This window comes from Labeo rohita, chromosome 19, assembly GCF_022985175.1.
Source record: "Labeo rohita strain BAU-BD-2019 chromosome 19, IGBB_LRoh.1.0, whole genome shotgun sequence".
Lineage (NCBI taxonomy): Eukaryota > Metazoa > Chordata > Actinopteri > Cypriniformes > Cyprinidae > Labeo > Labeo rohita.
The window spans coordinates 36611924-36636807 of NC_066887.1; the positions used below are offsets into that span (position 1 = coordinate 36611924).

The window sequence follows — 24884 nt, forward strand, 5'->3', positions numbered from 1 at the left end:
TTGTCCAGCTCCATTTGTTTATTTTAATTTTCCATTAACTAGTTAAGAATCATACAGTTGTATAAAACCAGCCACTGATGAATATTTATCAAATATGACCAACAATGAGTGAATTAATAAATGACTTCAGTTTTGTTCTATAATTTATGTAATGAACTGAAAACCTTTAGAATGAAGGATCATGTGACACTGAAGACTGGAGTAATGATGCTGAAAATGCAGCTTTGAGTACAGGAATAAATGACATTTTTCTATATATTCACAAAGAAAACAGTTATTTTAAATTTTAAAAATATTTCCAAATTTTTACTCTGTTTTTGAACAAATAAAAGCAGCCTTGCTGAGCAGAAGAGACTTCTTTCAAAAATGATAATTATTTCAACAGCACTGTAGCTAGTTTGGACAAAAACCAGTGGAGCAGAACCACGTGTTGCTGTGTCGCATGATGTTAGACATGACGTTAGACACACTGCGGATGAAGCCGTGTCACCTGAAGAGCTCGCGGGCTCCTGTGAGCTCCTGGAGTCTCTGCTGCAGCAGGAGGATCTCGGCCGTGAATCTCTCCTGCGTCTCCTCCATCTGCTGCTGGTAGTAGCTCTTCAGCCGCTCGATCTCCTGACGGTGTCTCTCCTCCAGCCGGGCCGAACACTCCTGAAACTCTGCCTTCAGCTGCTGGACGGACGACTCCTTCAGCTCTGCGGGAACAGAAGAAACAGAAGCGCGGTCGCGGTTTACAGGGGTTCACAATAAGGCTGGTAAAACTCGAGGATCTACATAAAACATCACAGGACGTTCAACAGAAGAGAGAAAAACACCACTGAGGTCCAACAGAGAAACAACTCGAGCTCTGTTCGTCAGACGCATGGTGAAAATCTGTTTATTCTGCTGTATTACAGCATATTCTAGCAAGAGAGATTCTTCTATTTGTATCTGATATTACACCGATTCACATTGAATCAATTGATATGAATCATCTGATTTGAAGTGATTAAGATCCAAAATAAAAAGAGAAAGTAGACGTATTTATAATTATTTATAACAGGGTTTCCTGAAAATGGGTTTGTGAGTTGATAAAAAAAAAAAAAAAAATTAAATCATAATGTTCAATTAAAATAAATACTTTAAAAACAAACGTTTTTTAATCTAAAATAAGCAAAATAAATGTAAGATTTATAAGAAAATGGGATTTGTGAGTTGATTAAAAAAAATGACTTAAATAAAAAAAAAAATATGCAGTTAAAATACATTTAAAAACAAATGTTTTTTAATTTGAGACAATCGAGATCCAAACAAAAAGAGAACATTAGAAATTACTATTCATTTCTGAAGTAATTTACTAGATTATCCAACAAAAAAACAATGTTTACTATTAAATAATAATTAAAAAAATAATAATTAAAAACTAATATATATTTTATTTGAAGCAAAATACAATATAAAAATTAAAAGAAATTAGAATTAATTTCTGAAGTATTTAATTCATTGGATTACACAGGAGAAAACATTAACAGATGTATTTATTATATTTAAATATAATAAATATACATTATATATTAAATATAAAAAGAAAGCTTGTTGATATTTCAACAAAAATAATTGCTAAATATGATATATAATGTTACTAAGATGTACTAAGATGCAGATGGTATTTTGAGTAAAATAGAAAAAAAAATATTTAAAAAGAGTTTCCCAAATTGGAGTACATGGGTTGTTACAAAAATAATAATGATAATTAATAAAATCATAGAAATGTTAAATTAAAATAAATTATTTCTTTAAATAAAATAAAAAAAGAAAACATTTTATTTAAAAAAAAGGAGTTAATTATTAATTATTACAAAAAATACCAACATTTTGGGTAAAAGTTTTATGGAAGTCCGTTTCCACCACTGAATAAAAATAAATAAATTAATTAATTAAATTGAATTAAATATTAAATAATACAATTTTAATAATAAAAATAATAAATAATAAAAGTGTATTTATTTAGTTTATCATTCTAAACTAAAACTTTTACATGTATTTTGTTTATTATACTAAACTAAACTTTAAAATGTATTTTGTAATTTTAATTGCATAAAAAAAATTTGGGTAAGAGTATTATCAGAGTTTTATGGAAGCCCGTTTCAGCCACTGAATAAAAAAAAAATAAAATATAAAAAAAGGTAATTTCGACTTTTTATCTCACAATTCTGCCTTTTTTCCTCAGAATAGCATGATACAAACTCGCAATCCTGACTTTTTTTGGAATTGTAAGATATAAACTTGCAATTGAGAGTTATAAAGTCAGAATTACAAGATATAAAGTCAAAATTCTGACGTTTTTTCTCAGAATTGTGTGATATGAACTCGCAACTGAGTTATAAATTCCACTTTTGAGGAAAAGGCTGTTTATATCTCACAATTCTGACTTAACTCGCAACTGCATGTTATAAATAATAATTACCTTGCAATTCTGAGAAAAAGTCTGAATTCTGAATTTATAACTTGCGATTGTGAGTTTATATCGCATAATTCTGAGAAAAAAAGTCAGAATTATGAGATAAAAAGTTGCAATTTCCTTTTTTTTTTTTTATTCAGTGGTGTAAACGGGCTTCCATGGAGTTTCACAGTGGTAAGTAAGTGACAGTCAAACAGAGTCGTTTGACAGTGTTTCTCTCTTTCATGTTGACTGATCTCTTAATAATACATCTGAAAGCTCAGGACTGGTTTGATGTGGCGTCCCACTGACCCGCGGGATGACCGTTGAGCCCCTGCTGCTCGCTCCTCATCTCCTCCCGCAAGCGCCGCAGCTCCTGCTCGTGCGCGTCCTGCAGCTCCTGCTCCCGACTGAGCAGCTGCGCCTGCGTCTGCGCAAACAGACTCTCTCGGAGCAGCTCCAGCTGAGCGGCGTGAATCTGAGACAGACTGATGCGCTGAGCCTCCAACTGCAGACGACACTCATCCTGCAGACAGACAGCAGTGATACAACTGTGTTTAAAGGCTAAAATACATCAGAGACAAACACAAGTGGGTGAATCCCACAAAAACATGACCAAAATTAATGCAGAAGACTCACAATAAAAGATCAGTTATAAAATAAATAAATAAATAAATAAAATGAATACATAAATAAATAAATAAATAAATAAATAAATGTGTTGCTGAGACATTATTATATGGTAATTAAACATCCTCTCTCTCTCTCTCTCTCATGACAGTAATGTGATAAAATAATTAGATTAATTACACTGTAAATTAGTTTTACATTATGGTAATATTTGTACTTCCATTAGTTTAATAACAATTAATGGAAAGAGAAAGCGTGGTTTAGTACCATTAAGATTTGTGTCCATGTGATATTATTTCAATGAATTTTAAATGTTCCTTAAGTAGCCTGAAACATTTTTATTTAAAACAAAATTATTTTTCATTTGAAAAAAAAAAAAAAAAAAAAAAAATATTTTGACGTCCTAAAGACTGTAAACACTCTGTTTTGATTCCAAAACTTTGATTTATTTAGTCGGATTGACCTGAAATATACTCAACTAAAAATATCAAAATTTATTTAGTTAATTATAATAAAATATATTTTGTTTATTAGACTAAACTAAAACCTTAAAATGTATTTATTTAGTTTATTATATTAAACTAAAACCTTAATATTTATTTAGTTTATTATATTAACCTAAAACCAAAAAAATGTATTTATTTTGTTTATTATACTAAACTAAAACTTTAAAATTTATTTAGTTTATTATATTAAACTAAACCCTTAAAATGTATTTTAGTTTATTATATTAAACTAAAACCTTAAAATTTATTTAGTTTATTATACTAAACTAAAACCTTAAAATTTATTTATTGAGTTTATTATATTAAACTAAAACCTTAATATTTATTTATTTATTTTGTTTATTATTTTAAATTAAAACCATAAAAATGTATTTATTTAGTTTATTATATTAAACTAAACCCTTAAAATGTATTTATTTAGTTTATTGGACTAACCTAAAACCATAAAAATGTATTTATTTAGTTTATTATATTAAATTAAAACCTTAAAATGTATTTATTTAGTTAATAATAATAATAATAATAATAATAATAATAATAATAATAATAATAATAATAATAATAATTCCATTGTCCTCTTTTGTAAGTCGCTTTGGATAAAAGTGTCTGCTAAATGTCTAAATGTAAATGTAAACTAAAAGCAAAAAAGGGTTTATTTATTATTCATTTATTATTATTATTTATTATTTTAAGTTTATTTAGTTTATTATGCTAAACAAACTAAAACCATAAAAACACATTTTTACTTGATATAACAATAAGTGAAATAAAAAATTTAAAAACAGTAAGTAAAATAAAAAAAAATGTAAACTGATATTTTTGCAAAATACAATAATAATGAAAAAATGGTCAAAAATTAAAAAAAACTAAAACTAAAATGAAAACTGAAAATATAAAACAAATGATTCAAAATACTAATAAAAATATCATGTAAACCACAGTCGTATCTCAATGATACTAAAATAACTAAAACAGGTTTCAGGCTGGACATCTTGTGAGTGTTTATCTGAAAGAAGCATCTCACAAAAGCATTCATATGAGACACACACACACACACACACACACTCGAGCACATCACAAGACTGTGAGGCTCTTTTATATGAGACACAAAGAGCAGAGAGGGTCCGGCTCCGTCCTGATTGATGTGTTAACAGGCAGAACCCGAGCATTTTAATGACCATCACAGGAAGATGGAGATCGAGAAGCAATTACAGAGAAAAATCTGCTGTACAGGAAACACGCCAATGGTTTAATAGCAGGTTTGTGATAAATGTCACAGCGACACTAATACTAAAAATCAAATTCACCTAATAGCACTTAAAGCGCAGCAGACGTGCGCACACTCCAGCACATTACACACATTTTCATACTGTAAAAAATGACATTTCTTTGTAATTGCTTGTGAACTTCACTAGCGATTTCTAAGTGAAAATGTTTCCAAGTAATCCTACACCTATTTTAATGAGCTGCAGCAAGAGTTTAATATACAGACGGATACTCACATGCTCAGCGCCGTCCATTTCCTGCGGCTGCATCATGAGCGAGGCTCTGTCAGCGTCTCCATCGGCCTGAGCGTCTCCCGTCTCCACCTGTGGATCATAAACAGCAGCTGAACTCACGGACACAGAGCGATGCTGCAGGAGACGACGGAGCACATCAAACCCGCACAAAACCACCCTTTTAGAAACCTGTGCTACATTTACATATCGACAGCTATTCAGTGTTCAGAAACTTCACCTGCACTGACGAACACCGGTGGAAATGATGTCAATTTACAAAATCAGTTATTTAGATAATCTAAATAACTCAGTTGCAATAAGTGCAAGAAAACTGCACTAAATAACATGTTCGTCATATTTCAAACTCAAAAATCAAAATTAAAATGTTTTTAAAAAATTATTTTTTGTTTCATATAAATATTTATATTTTACTTATATATCTTTATTTATACTTTTATTTATATTTTTAGTATTTATTATAATATAATTTTTGTATATAATTTTAATGTATATTTTTTTCTTTATAAAAGCAAGTAAACCTATTTTTAGGAACATTAATATTTGTTGCTATGTGACATTACTTCATGATAATTCAATTTTCCCATTATCATTACTGAAATACAAAACAATCAAACACTTTCACTCTCATGACAGTAATGTGAAAGTAATCAGATTAGAATTCAATTATCTACATTGTAAATTATTTCTACATCACGGTAATTTCTGTACCGCCATTCATTTAATAAAAATAATATAATATATTTTAAAATAAAATAAAATAAAATAAAATAAAATAAAATAAAATAAAATGAGAATTAGGGGGAGGAGAATTAAAAAAAAAAAAAATGGCAAAGAACATGTCCGTGTCATATTTCAAACTCATGAAAACAAATGTTTTCAAAAAATATATATTTATATTTTATAAATATTTATAGTTTATTTATATTTATTTGCCTTCTTTATTTATACTTTATTTATATTTTCACTATTTATAATAATAATTTTTAAAGTTTTTATAATTCCTGATTTGATTTAATTTAATTTAATTTAATTTAAAAAATAAATAAATAAAATAAGAATTAGGGTATGAGAATTTTTAAAAAAATATATTATAATATAAAAATGAAAAAATAAAAATAAAATAAATAATCTTTATGGACATCAAATGTGCTATGGAAATACTGCCATGAAATTGCAAATAACGTCCATTTCAAACTCCAAAATCAAAATTACAAATGTCTTCAATATATATATATATATATATATATATATATATATATATATATATATATTTATTTTTTTTTTTTTTTTCCCTTCTGTATTTATACTTTTATTTATATTTTTACTATTTGTAATAATATTTTTTTAAGTTTTTATAATTCCTGATTTAATTTAATTAAAAATAAATAAATAAAATGAGAATTAGGTGGATGCGAAACAAAAAATATATATAATATAATATAAAAACAAAAAATATATATAATAATAATATTATAACAAAAAAAAAAATATATATATATATATATATATATATATATATATATATATATATATAAATGCAACAAAAATTGACAGACATTTATGGACATCAAATTTGTTATGGAAATAGACATGATTTTCTTTACACACAAAAAAGAATGATAATAAAATAATACAGTAAAAAAAATCATTATTTTTGGGGTTTAACAAGTTGATGGTTAACAAGTTAAAGTGTAAATGATGGGCTTTCATAGCTGTCTACATTCACTCATTTTCCATCAGGGCTGCTGAGATCAAAGAGTGTTACACACGGGAGAATAAAGCTCATCTGTCTCTCTCTCTCTTCGATAACACATCTCTCTCGCCCCTCCGTCGCCCTGCGCTCTGGCCGATTCGAAATCATCTCTCGTTCCTTCTGGCTCAGGTTAACGGCCCCCAAACACACATCAATCCCTCCCACAGTTTTCACCTGCAGTGCTGCACGGATAAATCTCCTGGAAAAAGCTTTCTAATGCATCTACATCAAATCAAGCACAGCTGGTGCATTCTACAGTGCAATGCAGATAAATGCAAACCAACTGTTGCATCACGAGTTTGTGGTAAACAAACACACATTAGCAGCAGCTCTTACCTGCTCCGGGAGTCGTCCAGACGCTGAAAGCTGATCCTCATGCGCTGCTGCTCCTGCGTGTGTGTGTAAAGCGAGCCGGTGCGCTGGAGTACTCGCAGGCGTCTCTCTCCTCCTCCCCTCCTGCGGCTGCGGCTGCTGCGCTGCTGTCGGAGAGGAGGGGTCGTCGCACCGCAGCCGCGTGGCTTCGAGGCGCTCCTTCTCTTCCAGAGACGAGCGAAGCACATCCAGTTCCTCCCGCAAAGATCTGATGTGAGCGTGATGCGTTTCCACGGAGCACAGCCCACCAGCGACGCTGCAGTCGAGCGCATGCCGTCGAGAGCCCAGATCTTCGCTTCTTCCTCCCTTCAGCATCTCGAGCTCTGTGTTCATCAGCGAGAGCCGCTCCGCTAAGTTCTTCTTCTCGTTCTCAGCCGTCTCCAGCTTTTCCATCAGTTCATAAGTGTCTTTTTTGATTGGAGTCTTCTTGAGCTCAGCTTTAAGCTGTTTTGCGTCAGTTTCCATCTGTGAGAGGCGCTCCACCAAGTTTCTATTCTCATTCTCGGCCACTTCCAGCTTTTCCATCAACTCCGTAGAGTCTTTTTCAGTTAGTGTCTTCTTGAGCTCGTCTTCAAGACGTTTCATGTCCGTTTGCATCACCGAGAGCTGCTCTGCCAAGCACGTCTTCTCGTTCTCAGCAGTCTCAAGCTTTTCCATTAGCTCAGAAGAGTCTTTTTCAATCGGCATCTTCTTGAGCTTGTCTTCAAGTCGTTTTGCATCCATTTCCATCTGCGAGAGCCGCTCCACCAAGCACTTCTTCTCGTTCTTTTCCATCTCAAGCTTTTCCATCAGTTCAGAAGAGTCTTTTTCAGTCAGTGTCTTCTTGAGCTCGTCTTCAAGACGTTTCATGTCCGTTTGCATCGTCGAGAGCTGCTCTGTCAAGTTTTTATTCTCATTCTCGGCCATCTCAAGTTTTTCTGTCAGTTCAGATGAGTCTTCGTTAATCGGCATCTTCTTGAGCTTGTCTTCAAGTCGTTTTGCATCCATTTCCATCTGTGAGAGGCGCTCCACCAAGTTTTTATTCTCATTCTCGGCCACTTCCAGCTTTTCCATCAACTCCGTGGAGTCTTTTTCAATTAGTGTCTTCTTGAGCTCGTCTTCAAGACGTTTCATGTCCATTTGCATCGTCGAGAGCTGCTCCACCAAGCTCTTCTTCTCATTCTCGGCCATCTGAAGTTTTTCCATCAGCTCAGAAGAGTCTTTTTCAATCGGCATCTTCTTAAGCTCGTCTTCAAGATGTTTCACGTCCGTTTGCATCTTCGAAAGCTGCTCCGCCAAGCTCTTCTTCTCGTTCTCAGCTGTCTCCAGCTTTTCCATCAGCTCAGAAGAGCCTTTATCAACCCGTGTCTTCTTAAGCTCGTCTTCAAGCTTCTTCATGTCCGTTTGCATTGTCAAGAGCTGCTCCGCCAAGCTCTTCTTCTCATTCTCGGCCATCTGAAGTTTTTCCATCAGCTCAGAAGTGTCTTTTTCAATCAGAGTCTTTCCATCCACCTCCTCGTGTCTCGTTTGAAGCTCTCTGAGCTTCGTCTCGTATTCCATGGTTTCTTTGATCAAGCGCTGCTCTAGCTGTAGTTTAGCGTTCACCAGGCAGGTGTACTCGTCCTTTAGCTCCTGGTAGTTCACCTCAAAGTTCTTTTCGGCGAAGGAGAAGGTGTTCCTCTGCTTTTCGATCTCATCCTGCAGGTCTTTCAGTTGTGTACACATTTGTTGGTTTTTCTGCAGAAGGTGTTCACGCTCATTTTTCAGCGATGTCAGCTCATCTCCCGACTCTTTTTGTCCACTTTCCGCTCTTAGATGCTCGACTTCTGTCTGTAGTTCCTTCAGCTGCACAACCAGGTCCTCAGCTCTCTGGCTTTCCAGCGCCCGATTCAGGTCGTTTTTCAACGCTACGATCTCTTGAAGAAGCGCAAGTCTCTCTGAAGCCAACGCCGATCTCTCGCTCTCCACCGTCCGCAGCTTGTCTCCGAAATCGTCCAAAGCCTCACGGTGCCTCACGGCCATCTCGTCACGCAGGTTCTCCACGTTGAGCTGGCTTTCCCGTTGGAGGTCGTCTCGAAGTCGTGAAAGCTCCTCCTCGTGGCTGAACAAGAGCTGCGTGCGTAGACGTTCCAGCTCCGCTTCCTGTGATTCGGCCATGCGGTCCAGAACGGCGTCTTTTTCCCGCTCCAGCATGTCGAGTTTAATCTTATAATTGGTGATTTCTGATTCGTGCTTGACTTCTAGGTCGCCGTTGGCCTTGTGCGCCGCTTCGAGCTGCATCTGCAGGTCGCTAATGGCATCGTGTAACATTTGCATTTTCTCTGGACTTTGGATTTCCGCTCTGGTGGACTGCAGCTCGTCACGCAAGCGCTCCACCTGCTGTGCCACATTGAGTTTATCTGCCCTCGTCTGCGCCAGTTCCTGCTCCGCCTTTTCACGCAGAACTTGCGTCTCCTGCAGCTTCTGCTGGAGTTCGATAACCTTCACGTTTAGCACGTTGACGCCTCCGGCGCTCTGAAACAGCTGACCTTTGAACCTCTCCAGCTCTGACTGATGCTGCTGGACGATCTTCTCAGTTTCTGAGCTGTGCTGCGTTTGAATTCGCTCCACCTCGGTGGCGTGTTGCATGCGAAGTTCCTGTTTCATCTGCACTATCTGCTGTCCGTACATTTCGTCCAGTTCGGCTCGCAGCTGCTCCATCTGGCGGTTCCAGTTGTCCTCGATTCTCTGGATCGTCTCGCTCTCGGATTGGCCTCCCTGGTGGCAGCGCTGCTGAAGGTCCTCGACAGTTTTCATGAGCTGCAGGATTTCTCCGGATGACATGCGCTCTTTCTGTCTGGATGACGAAAGCTCTTTTTCGCAGTTTTCCAGCTCCTGGGTTTTCGCAGCTAGATGTTTGTTGAATTCCTCCACTTGTTGTTTGGAAGTCAAGAGCTGGTCCTGAAGCTGTGTTATCAGACGCTGCTGTTCAGTGTTTAATAAGTCCTTTTCTCGTAAACTCTGTGCGAATGATTCGTCCGCTTGTGTGCGGACCTGATGACAGAAAAAGCACATTTTTAGTATACAAGCTTTTTATGGCTGTCAGGCAAACGCAATTTTTAATCTAATTAACTGCACAATGTGCAAATAAATTAATCTAATTAATTACAAATTAATCACACATCAATTTCACAAATCATACCCCTGGTTGTGTTAAATGAGAAAAGATTTGAATGCACCTTTAAAAAAGTAGCTTTAGAAAGTAATATTTTGATTCAACATGGCATAAATAACAGTGAAACATAAATTGCTTTTAAAAAACGAAATAATCTAAATAGAAACTAAAAGTGAACGTAGGTAGCAGCAAGTCTCTGTATTAATGAGTCATTGAATTATTCACTCAACCGATTTATTCAAATGACTGATTCATATCTGAAATCTTTATGAATGGGTCACTGAATCATTGACTCACCTGATTCGTTTAAAAACATGAATTCATTTTGCAATTTATTTGCTTGGAACTTTTTTTGCAAAATTGAGCTAAAACAGACAACATTGTTTCTAAAATGTAGCACAATATTAACTTGTTTATTGAACAATATTAACTTGTTTGTTGAATAACTATAGCGAATACTCTAATAGTAACTATAGTGATTACTTACTGATACTATAGCAATAACTCTAACAGTAATTATAACGATTACTTACTGATACTATAGCAATAACTCTAACAGTAATTATAACGATTACTTACTGATACTATAGCAATAACTCTAACAGTAATTATAACGATTACTTACTGATACTATAGCAATAACTATATCGATTACTCTAACAGTAACTATTGCAATTACTCTAATGATACTTTAGCAATAACTATAGCAAATACTCTAATAGTAACTATAGTGATTACTGTAATGATACTACAGCAATAACTATAGCGATTACTCTGATGATACTATAGCAATAATTAAGCAATGAGTCTAATAGTAACTATAGCGATTACTCTAATGATTCTATAGCAATAACTATAGAGATTACTCTAAAAGAAACTATAATGCTTACTCTAAAAGTAATTATAGCAATTACAGATACTATAGCAATAACTGTGGCGAATTCTCTAATAGCAACTATAGTGATTACTCTAATGATACTATAGCAATAACTCTAACAGTAATTATAGTGATTACTTACTGATACTATAGCAATAACTATATCGATTACTCTAACAGTAACTATTGCAATTACTCTAATGATACTTTAGCAATAACTATAGTTGTGATTACTCTAACAGTAATTATATTGATTACTTACTGATACTATAGCGATAACTGTAGCGATTACTCTAATGATACTAAAGCAATAAGTATAGTGATTACTCTACTGATACTATAGCGGTAACTATAGTGATTACTCTAATGATACTATAGCGGTAACTGTACAGTTACTATTAACTACAGAATATTAACTTGTTTATTGAACTGTTGTATAAAATCAATTATATTGATTACTTACTGATACTATAGCAATAACTGTAGCGATTACTCTAATGATATTAAAGCAATAACTATAGTGAATACTCTAATAGTAAATATAGTGATTACTGTAATGATACTACAGCAATAACTATTGCGATTACTCCAACAGTAATTATAGCAATTACTTACTGATACTATAGCGATAACTGTACAGTTACTATTAACTGTACAGAATATTAACTTGTTTATTGAACTGTTGTGTAAAATCAATTTTACATTTGGAATTGTGTAGATATTGGGGAAAACAGCATTCCTGCTTGTGTGATACTTCTAAACTTATGATATAAATATATAACTTGAATTGCAGGGGCATATAATTGCATCCTAATAGGCTACATTATGCAGTGAGTCACTTAACTCGTTAAATTCCTTAGAAAATAAATCTGTAATTATTCAGTAAGGGTCTTTTTCACTCAGTTCATTTAAAGAGGTCTGTTTGGTTGTTTTAATGAGGACTCAAGTGCAAGAACGGGCCTGTGCATTAGCATTAATTTGAGCAACACTATTTTTTTGGCTTGATTTCTATGACGCTGGAGCACATGACTGGAAACAGCTGCCTAGGGCTGATGGCCACTGAGTGGGCTGACTTTTTCAATAGCGAACTCACTCTCTCTGCTTCACTCAGCCTCTCCTGAAGCTGCGCGATCAATAAAAGCTGCTCCTGCATCTTCTCCTGGTGACCTCTGACCTGCGCGTCCCTCTCGTCCAGTTGTTGCTGGTACAGCGTGATCTGCTGACGGGCCTGGAGAAGGTCTGCAGCGGTGGAGCTGATGTTGGAGCTCCGCAGGATCTCACCGGCCTGCAGCTGAAGGAAGATTGAGAGCATCAGGATGTTAGAGAAACAAACTCAGACGCCACATTTATGTTAACACCAGTGAAAACAAGCTGGAATCAGAGTACATTAAAACGTCAAAAGATGCTTTTCCTAAATGGAAGACGAGGTGAGAGAAATGTTGATTATTATGTCTATTGGCTTCACACTATATGTGGGTGGATGTATTTTATGCTAATCTATGCAGAACACACCTGACTTTACAAAGCTCAGGGACAACAAAACTGCAGCAGAACGTTATCAGTATGGATGCTAATATAGTTATCTTTACAGTTATAGTAATTTTTACAGTTTTTATAGTTATCGCTAGTCAATATAATTATCACTAGCACTATAGTTATCGTTATATTTGTCACTGCTATAGTTATTGATATGATTATCATTATAGTTATCACTATTGTTTTCAATATTTTTATAGTTATCATTAATGTTATAGTTATCATTATAGTTTTCACTAGTGTAATTGCTATAGTTACTATAAAAGTAATCGCTAAGTTATCGCTAGTATCATTAGAGTAATCACTATAGTTACTATTAGAGTAATTGCTACAGTTATCACTTTAGTATCATTAGAGTAATCGCTATAGTTACTATAAAAGTAATCGCTACGGTTATCGTTAAAGTATCATTAGAGTAATTGCTATAGTTACTATTAGAGTAACCACTATAGTTATTTCTATAGTATCATTAGAGTAATCGCTAAAGTTACTATAAAAGTAATCGCTAAGTTTATCGCTAAAGTATCATTAGAGTAATTGCTAGTTACTATAAAAGTAATTGCTACAGTTATTTCTATAGTATCATTAGAGTAATCACTATAGTTACTATAAAAGTAATCACTACAGTTATCGCTAAAGTATCAGAGTAATTGCTAGTTACTATAAAAGTAATCGCTACAGTTATTTCTATAGTATCATTAGAGTGATTGTTATAGTTACTATAAAAGTAATCGCTACAGTTATCGTTAAAGTATCATTAGAGTAATTGCTATAGTTACTATTAGAGTAATCACTACAGTTATTGCTATAGTATCATTAGAGTAATCACTACAGTTACTATTAGAGCAATTGCTACTGTTATCACTATAGTATCAGAATAATCACTATAGTTACTATTAGAGTAGTCGTTATAGTTATCGCTATAGAGTAATTGCTATAGTTATCGCTTTAGTAACATAAGAGCAATTGCTATAGTATCATTAGAATAATCACTATAGTTACCATTATAGTACCAATAGAGTAACCGCTATAGTTAATATTAGAGTAATTACTATAGATATTACTATAATATCATTAGAGTAACCACTATAGTTACTATTAGAGTAACTGCTACAGAAATCGCTTTAGTATCATTATCGTTATGTTATTGTATATATTATTGTATCGTTATCACTATAGTTACTTATACAGTAATCACTATAGTTAATCGCTATAGTATCATTAGAGTAATTGCATTAGTTACTAGAGTAGTTGCTAGTTATTGCTATAGTTACTATTTGAATAGTTACTATAGTTATCGCTAGCTATCATTACAGTAATCACTACAGTTATAGTTATCCATATTGCTAGTTATCATTATAATTATAGTTATCGCTAAAGTATCATTAGTTAGCATTAAAGTAATCGCTATATGTATTGGTATTTTTGTTATCTTTAGTTTTCGTTATAGTTATTACTACAGTTGATTATGCCTATAGTTACTGTTATTCTTTCAATTATCCTTATATTTATATTGCAGTTATCACTACAGTTATTGATACAGTCATTACTAAAGTTATTACTATCATTGTAATTATTCCTACAGTACTGTTAGTTGTCATTATCATTTTCAGAGTAATCGCTATAGTTATCGTTGTCATTACAGCTATCTTTACAGTTATTGTTATAGTTGAAGATGTTCTAAATCATGATGACACAGCTCAGAAGTGTTTTGTCTGTTTTAATGATCACACAGAACTGCGAATGGCACATGGAGCGCAGGTCTGATACCTGTTGGAACTGAATCTGGAGTTTTTGGCTTTGCTCCGTCAGCTCCAGGAACTCCCTCATCACCTCCTCCTTCTCGGTTCGTGCCTGCTGCAGATTGGCGGTGAGCTGCGTGATGATTTCATCCCTCTGTTTCAGCGCTTCCTCGAAGTCCTGCAGCTGCAGACACAAATCCACACCACACGTCAGCACGCCTGGCAAAGAGTGCCGCTGACGTCTCGATTACTGCGATTTTGCTCTGTTACGAAACCTAATTGAACAGCCTTCTCAGGCCTCGAACAGCAGGGGACCGCATATTTTCAGTGGAACACTTTTCCCGCAGATTTACATGACAGAAAGTCACTTTCCTGGCTGCCTAATAGAGTCGATGTCAAGAAGAAAGGCTGCTCGTATTGTTCAAACCTGAGTCACGCGGAGGCGTTACATGAACGGCTATGAGATCCGCTCAGCCTAATCACAGTGAGGTCAGATCAGTGTCACGCGTGGGCATCCATCCATCCATCCATCCATCACCCACTCATCCAGCGTGATTCATGAGTCCTCAATGAAAGCGGCACAGGCCTGAGGACACGTACCTGCTGTACTCCTTCAGCTCCAAACGCCGCCCTGATCTCCTCGAGCTCGCGGCTCAGCTCCTCCATGGCCATGCTCTTGGCGGCTAGCTCGTCCTCCATGATCTGTATTCTGCTCTGAGGGCCACCGCTCTGCAGGTCAGGCTCCATTTGCGCTTCGGACTGCTGCAGATCTTCCTCCTGTCGGAGACACCAGACAGAGTAAGAACCAGAGCGCTCATTATAAAACCTTTTATACCCAAAGAAACGGTGACGGTGACAGAGCTTGGCACGGAGAATCTGAGAACTTCTACTGGATCCCAGGATTATTATAGTTCATTCAAACTAAAGCTAAAACCATAAAAAAGTTACTTGTAAACAATTATATATATATATAAAATAAAATATAATTTTATTTTATTTTTTATAACAAAAAAGTAAAGTATAAAATTGTTTTTTTTAATTAAATATTTTTTAATTTTTATTTTTGTATTTTTAAATAACTATTAATATTTTAATTAATTATTTCTGTAACTATTAAATTATTAATAAATTATTATTATTAAATTATTTTAATTATTACTACTAAACTACTACTACTAAACTATTTTTAAATCATTAATATTTTAATTGACTATTAAATTAAATAATGCTTAATATTTAATTATTAAAATAATAACATAAAAATTACTTAATTACAATAATTGTAATAAAACTTATTTTAAGATAGTTGCCAAAGCAACATTTCTCATTTTAATTTAGTAATTTTTATTTTTTTATTTAGTATTTAACTTGATATAGTAAAATAACTAATAAAAATTTATTTAATTTATCTATATAGACAACAAAATTACTAAAACTTTAATTTAAATATAATATAATACAAACTAATTTAAAATATTAAAAACTATAACAGTATCTCAGTGATACTAAAATAACTTGAATAAACCGATAGTTTATAACCTGTATTTAATACAATACTTACAACAGTTGTATAATCTGATAGTTTTACTAGTTTTACTCGTATATTTGAGAATAATTAAAATTATTTAGCAAAATGCATTTTAATGTAAAATAATTGCATGTTACTAAAATGTATAAAACAACAAAATTAAAAAACCTTTACAATTAAAATAAAATAAAAAAATATGTTAACAGACAAAGTGAAATTTTATATAAAATAGTTTATTTCAACAAGTTGAACTTGATGTACTAAAATAAAGTAAAATCTGTATAGATGTATTTTAAAAATTGATTAAACATTGTTTTTATTTTTTTAAACTAACATTAAAATTAAATGGAAAATATATCTAAAAAACATTTTTGCAGAAAAAATATAAAAATAGTAAACTTTTTTATTTTTTACAGATATAAAATAAATAAAATCTTTAAATTTTTAAAAAAATCAATTTTTTAAGATGATTAAAAACAATATCACTAAAACTTTAAGTAAATGTAAAATGTAAAATAGAAAAATAAAAATCCATAATTTATCAGTATTCATTATATTATTAAAAATAATAATAGTATCTCAATTATATTAATATAACACTGCTAAATCCTGTCTATGATGTTAGTTTTATTCCTATATTTGAAAATGTAATCTTTATGCCAAAATACATAAATGATTTTTACATTTTGCAGAAATAAAATTAATTAATTTTGTAAATTTATCATTAGCAGAAAAGGGGAACCTAATGTGCTTCAATCTCTTTTCTCTAATCTTTTTCCTTTCTGTCGATGATTTTAGTCCCTGTAAAAGCTAAAGAGCTCTCTTATACAAGCAGTTTATATGGCTTTTACACGCTCCCCTCCGCTAGTCTAATATATACGCCCGACGAAATGCCAAGCCGCCCCGTTTTCCCCCATTCATGGCGTGAATTGCGTGAGTGCAGTTAAAATGCCACAGAAAGGCATCCGTGGTCTCGGTTTTAGCATATTCACAAGCAGCTGAGCCTCAGAGATGAAGGTAAAGCAGGAGGAAATGTGAGGTTAGTGCATCAGAACAAACGCCGTGTCCCGAAGGAAGGAGCAGAGAGAGCAATACAGGAGCGATTACGGCTTTATCAAATACATTACTGTACCCCGATCACAGAGGAAGTCAAATCACTCTCTGTCCTCTCGTGGAAACCATTTACCTGTCAGTTCATGAGAGAGTGCTTTTAGGAGAACATCTGTGCAAACACAATGCAACTTTGCAAAACGTACATAAATTCCGGCATATAACCTGGTCAATTTCACAAAAACCTGAAATGTATTTTGCACTGAGAAAATTAAAACCTAGTTTTAGGACCGTTATGAATTCTGACATTATTTTCATGACTACTAATAATTATATTTACCCTCCAGATCCAGTAATATGCGATATGTTTATTTTTGAGATTTTCCGTAATTCTTATTTTCTAAACGCTGATTCTTATTACGATTCTCACTATAGCAGTATTTTTTTCCTGCTTTATATTTATATTTTCAAATTATTTTATTATTTTTTATTATTTAACCATTTTTATTTTTTTTTTATTAATTTCATTTTATAATTTTTTTCTTTTCTTTTATTCCATACTTTATTTTTAAATGAAAGTTTTAAACTAAACTAATCAAAATGTTCTAAATATATCACAATATATAATATATATAATCATTTATATAATATATAAAATAATGTTACAATGCAAAAAATCCTAATATACAAATCCAAAAAAAAAAAAAAAAAATACTGAAAATTGGAGAAAATATGCTTAATAAAAATAAATATATAAATATTTTGTGTCGAACATTAGGGCATTTCTGACATTATTTTCAATATGTGACACGTTTATTTTTGAGATTTTCCGTAATTCTTATTTTCTAAATGCTGATTCTTATTACGATTCTCACTATAACAGTAATTTTTCCTGCTTCATATTTTTATTTTCAAATTATTTTATTTACTTTATTATTTTGTATTATTTAACCATTTTTATTTTTAATTATTTACTTATTATTTTATTATTATTAATTTCATTTTTTTAATCCATAGTTTATTTTTATTTTTTAATGAAAGATTTAAACTAAACTAAAAATGTTCTAAATATATCAAAAAATATATAGTAATTTATATAATATATAAAATGTTACAATGCAAAAAATCCTAATACACAAACACAAACAATTTTACTGAAAATGTGAAAAAAATATGCGTAATAAAAATAAATAAATAAATACATATTTTGTATCAAGCATTAGGACATTTCTGACATTATTTTTAATATGTGATATGTTTATTTTGGAGATTATAACAGTGATTTTTCCTGCTTTACATTAATATATAACTTTTTTCTCATTTAAACTGTTATTTTATTCTATACTTAATTTTTTGGAATGAAGGCATATACAACAAATACAATTAAGTACAGCCGAAATTTTAATCTATTTAAACTAAACTAATTAAAATTTTGTTGTATGTATAGATATAGATAGATAGATAGATAGATAGATAGATAGATAGATAGATAGATAGATAGAGAGATATATATTTATGTTTATGTGTGTGTATATGCAGAAAATATGCTTAATATAAAAAATAAACAAATAAATAAAAAAATAAATGTCACAATGCATCCTAATATACAAATACAAAAAACTGTACTTAAAATTGGACAAAATATGCTTGAACATAATGAACGTAAATAAACAAATGCAAATAAATAAGAAGAAAACAGAAAATATAAATAAATAAAATATAAATAAATAAATAAGTTAATTAATTATTAAATATAAAATAATGTCACAATGCAACAAATCCTAGTATACAAATACAAAAAAATGTACTTAAAATTGAAGAAAATGTTGTTTTTGTTTTAAGAATTGGAGCAGAAAAAATGCTTAAATGTTTTGAGCATTAGAGAACAAATACTCAAGTAAAACAAATAAATAAATAAATACATGTTTTTATTATATTTCTATATCATATTCTCATTTTTGTATTGTGAACTGAAGGAGAAAATGTGTTTAACTGAAATAAATGAATAAATGGTTTTGTATTTTAAAAAAAATTGTGTTTTGAGGTGAAAGAGTGCTGGATATTCTTGAGCAGGTTTCATGTGATTGAATCTCTCTTTATCTGATCATTGATTAAGCTGTAATCAGCTAGTTAACAGTGACTGTTTTTAGTCAATTTCTGATTAACAGCAGCAGCAGCAGCACGGCTGTGAAACTTTGGTCAGAAATTTCAGGCAGGTTTTGTAAGATTTCACTGCCTGGCAACCGGCGGTCACATGGTGTGGTAAGCGCGAGAGCTGGAGAGGACCAAGCGGTGAAGGTTTCTGGATTTCTCTTTTGTGCTGCATCATAAAGCGTTCACAAGCACAGTTACGTACCCTGAGTCATTAACAAAACAAAACTCTCGCCGCGCAGCCGTGACTCACTCGACTTAAGCCAGAGAATAAACACACAAAACACTGGTTTAACCCCACAAAACACTCGCTTCAATGGAACCATTTAAACTTTTCATTTATTCTACATTTGTCATTTTTTACATTTTAAAAATCTATACAAAAAATACAATTATTAAAAATGAAACTAATATTAAAATACAAATATAACAAAAGCCTAATTATTAGTATAAATAGTTAGATCGATAATTGGAGGAGAAATGTACTTAATGAAAATAAATCAATAAATGTACAAATAAATAGTTTTTGTATCTATGTTTGGAGAAAAATGTGCTGAATGAATATAAATAAATAAAAATAGTTTTTGTATTGATAATTACAGACGAAAATGAAAATATGCTTGAAAAAAATAAATCAGTAAATAAATACATAAACAGTTTGTTTAGATGATAGGAGGAGAAAATGTGCTTAATAAAAATCAAACATAAAATAAATAAATAAATAAATATTTTGCATGGATAACTGGATGAGAAAATGTGCTTAATGAAAAATAAATAAAAAATAAATAAATAAATATTTTGCATTGATAACTGGATGAGAAAATGTGCTTAATGAAAAATAAATAAAAAATAAATAAATAAATATTTTGCATTGATAACTGGAGGAGAAAATGTGCTTAATGAAAAATAAATAAATAAATGAATAAATATTTTGCATTGATAACTGGAGGAGAAAATTTGCTTAATGAAAAATAAATAAATAAATAAATAAATATTTTGCATGGATAACTGAAGGAGAAAATGTGCTTAATGAAAAATAAATAAATAAATAAATATTTTGCATTGATAACTGGAGGAGAAAACATGCTTAATGAAAAATAAATAAATAAATAAATATTTTGCATTGATAACTGGAGGAGAAAATGTGCTTAATGAAAAATAAATAAATAAATGAATAAATATTTTGCATGGATAACTGAAGGAGAAAATGTGCTTAATGAAAAATAAATGAATAAATATTTTGCATGGATAACTGAAGGAGAAAATGTGCTTAATGAAAAATAAATAAATAAATAAATAAATATTTTGCATTGATAACTGGAGGAGAAAATTTGCTTAATGAAAAATAAATAAATAAATAAATAAATATTTTGCATGGATAACTGAAGGAGAAAAAAATGTGCTTAATGAAAAAATGAAAAATAAATAAATAAATAAATATTTTGCATTGATAACTGGAGGAGAAAATGTGCTTAATGAAAAATAAATAAATAAATGAATAAATATTTTGCATGGATAACTGAAGGAGAAAATGTGCTTAATGAAAAATAAATGAATAAATATTTTGCATGGATAACTGAAGGAGAAAATGTGCTTAATGAAAAATAAATAAATAAATATTTTGCATGGATAACTGAAGGAGAAAATGTGCTTAATGAAAAATAAATAAATAAATAAATAAATATTTTGCATTGATAACTGAAGGAGAAAATGTGCTTAATGAAAAATAAATAAATAAATAAATAAATATTTTGCATGGATAACTGAAGGAGAAAATGTGCTTAATGAAAAATAAATAAATAAATATTTTGCATTGATAACTAGAGGAGAAAACGTGCTTAATGAAAAATAAATAAATAAATAAATATTTTGCATTGATAACTGGAGGAGAAAATTTGCTTAATGAAAAATAAATAAATAAAAATAAATAAATATAACTTTTGCATGGATAACTGAAGGAGAAAATGTGCTTAATGAAAAATAAATAAATAAATAAATATTTTGCATTGATAACTGGAGGAGAAAATTGCTTAATGAAAAATAAATAAATAAATAAATAAATATTTTGCATGGATAACTGAAGGAGAAAATGTGCTTAATGAAAAATAAATAAATAAATAAATATTTTGCATGGATAACTGAAGGAGAAAATGTGCTTAATGAAAAATAAATAAATAAATAAATATTTTGCATGGATAACTGAAGGAGAAAATGTGCTTAATGAAAAATAAATAAATAAATATTTTGCATGGATAACTGAAGGAGAAAATGTGCTTAATGAAAAATAAATAAATAAATAAATAAATATTTTGCATTGATAACTGGAGGAGAAAATTTGCTTAATGAAAAATAAATAAATAAATAAATAAATATTTTGCATTGATAACTGAAGGAGAAAATGTGCTTAATGAAAAATAAATAAATAAATAAATATTTTGCAATAACTAAATAAATAAATAAAAATTTAAATATTTTGCATGGATAACTGAAGGAGAAAATGTGCTTAATGAAAAATAAATAAATAAATAAATAAATATTTTGCATGGATAACTGAAGGAGAAAATGTGCTTAATGAAAAATAAATAAATAAATAAATATTTTGCATTGATAACTGGAGGAGAAAATGTGCTTAATGAAAAATAAATAAATGAATATTTTACATGGATAACTGAAGGAGAAAATGTGCTTAATGAAAAATAAATAAATAAATAAATAAATAAATATTTTGCATTGATAACTGGAGGAGAAAATGTGCTTAATGAAAAATAAATAAATAAATAAATAAATATTTTGCATGGATAACTGAAGGAGAAAATGTGCTTAATGAAAAATAAATAAATAAATAAATATTTTGCATTGATAACTGAAGGAGAAAATGTGCTTAATGAAAAATAAATAAATAAATGAATAAATATTTTGCATGGATAACTGAAGGAGAAAATGTGCTTAATGAAAAATAAATAAATAAATGAATAAATATTTTGCATGGATAACTGAAGGAGAAAATGTGCTTAATGAAAAATAAATAAATAAATAAATATTTTGCATTGATAACTGGAGGAGAAAATGTGCTTAATGAAAAATAAATAAATGAATATTTTACATTGATAACTGGAGGAGAAAATGTGTTTAATGTAAATAAATGCATAAATAGTTTTTGTTTTGATGACTGCAAGAGAAAACATGCTTAATGAAAAATAAATCACTAAATAAATTGTTTTTGTATTGATAATTTAAGGACAATCGTGCTTAAACAAATAATTAAATAGCTTTCGTTTTTTTAAATCCAAGGAGAAATGTGTTTAAATAAATAAATAAATAAATACATACATACATATCTTAAACATCTAATGGATCTTACCTCAGATGAACAGTCTTCAGCCGTCGTTGAGACTTCACTCTCGGGCTGAAAAAAGAAAACATAATGAGGTCGCGTGTGCAATTAATTGTTACATTGTTCCACTTTCGGAGCCTTCGGTGTTAGTGGGTCACTAATCAAGACCGACACGCTTAAAAAAAAAGCAGCATCCTGAAATAAAGGCTGAGGATGGCTGTATCTGAGCGTGAGACAAAGGACAGACACCACGACAGAGAATGAGTGTGATCCCCACCGTCTCCACATCACAGCAGACACACTTCAGCTGTAAAAGCCTGACGGGCCGCTGTTCTCATTTCCTTCAGCCGCGGCTCTATTGTGCGGATCACGGCTAATTACACTGATGCATGAACGTCTGACCTACATCCACATCAGTCCAGAGACACAGACACAAAAACCCAGCAGAACAGCTACAACTATGGGTATGATTGACTAATTACTAAAACATTAATAAATGAACAACAGAACAATCAGTGCAGATCATCTAAAGTGCGGTCAGCGATGTTAACTGCTTGTTTAGAGTCAGAACAGATCTTCTGTAATTTGCATTATTCTCAATGCTGATCTTATTAGATTCACTAAGGTAACAGTCATTTTTCCTCTCTTATATGTAATATTTTATATTATACAACATATTACATAACGATGCAAATTAAACCAATATTAAAATAATGTTACAATGCAACAAATTCTAATATACAAATATAACTTAAATAAATAGTTTTGTATTGATAATTTGAGGAAAAAATGTGCTCATTGTAAAAAAATAAATAAATAAATAAAAAAGCTAGATAGCTAAATAAACTTTTTTTTATTGATAATAGGATATAAAAAGTGAGTAAATAGTTATTGGTATAATTGGAGGAGGATAATTAATTAAATAAAATATTAAACAAATAAATAGTTTTGATAATCAGATGTAAAATGGGCTTAATTCAAATATATTTTGTACTGAGTCATGAAAATAAAAAATAATAAATAAATAAATAAATCGCTTAAATAAACAGAGGTTTTATACTGATAATTGGAGAAGAAAATCTGCTTAAAATAAATAAATAAATAAATAATTGTTTTTATAATTGGAGAGACAACATGATTTAACAAATAAATAAACAGATAAATACTACTTATTACTGGAGGAGAAAATGTGCTTAATAAAAATAAATAAATAAATAAATAAATAATGTGCTTAATAAAAATTAGTAAATAGTTTTTGTTTTTATAATTAGAGGGAAATGTGATTTAAATAAACAAAAAAAAATAGTCTTTGTTTTTATAATTGGAGGGACAACGTGATTTAACAAATAAATAAATAGATAAATACTACTTATTACTGGAGGAGAAAATGTGCTTAATGAAAATGAATAAATAAATAAATAAAAGTGAAATAAAAAAATGTGCTTAATAAAAATTAATAAATTTTTGTTTTTATAATTAGAGGGAAATGTGATTTAAATAAATAAATAAATAAAGGAAAAATGTGCTTAATAAAAATAAATAAATAGTTTTTGTTTTAGAACTGAAAGGAAAATGTGATTGAAATAAATAAATAAATAAATACATGGTTTTTATAATTGGAGAGAAAATGTGATTTAAAATAAATAAATAGGTTTTCAATTGATAATTGGAGGAGATAATGTGCTCAATAAAAATAAATAAATAAATAGTTTTGTTTTATAATTTGAGGGAAAATGTGACTGAAAATTAATTATGTAATTAATTAATTAATTGGTTTTCTACTGATAATTGGAGGAGAAAATGTGCTTAACGAAAATAAATAAATAAATAAATAGTTTTTGTTATATGATTGCAGGGAAAATGTGATTAAAATAAATAAATAAATGGGTTTTTCTACTGGTAATTGGAGGAGAAAATGTAAAAATAAAATAAAGTAGTTTTAATTTTATAATTTGAGAAAAAAATTATTTAAAAAAAAAAAAAAATCAATAAATAAATAGGTTTTCTACTGATAATTGGGAAAGAAAATATGCTTAATGAAAATAAATTACAGTTTTTGCTTTGATAATTGGAGAAAATGTGCCTAATGAAAAGGAATAAACAGTTTTATACTGATAATTGAAAAAATTACCTAATGAAAATAAATAAATACAGTTTTTGTACTGATAACTGGATGAGAAGTGTGCTTATATACATGAATATTTGTGTTTTAATAATACAAGCAAACTACTTAGCAAATGAGACTCAAAATTTAAGTTACACTCATTATATTTACATGTTAAGCATCTAGTTAATGTAGTAGGTCATTAGTACGACTTCAGCACCTTCAAACA

The 24884-nt window shown here is 30.4% G+C and overlaps 1 protein-coding gene across 1 annotated transcript in view; it reads right to left on the bottom strand.

The window, feature by feature from the left end:
- Nucleotides 1-24884, bottom strand: part of akap9 (A kinase (PRKA) anchor protein 9) — a 134170-nt gene that overhangs the window by 89261 nt on the left and 20025 nt on the right. The window contains 9 exon segments of the mRNA XM_051136960.1: nt 491-695; nt 2732-2945; nt 5058-5144; nt 7165-10212; nt 12304-12501; nt 14517-14672; nt 15089-15265; nt 17149-17202; nt 22579-22623. Of these exon segments, the coding sequence (XP_050992917.1) occupies nt 491-695; nt 2732-2945; nt 5058-5144; nt 7165-10212; nt 12304-12501; nt 14517-14672; nt 15089-15265; nt 17149-17202; nt 22579-22623 (4184 nt within the window).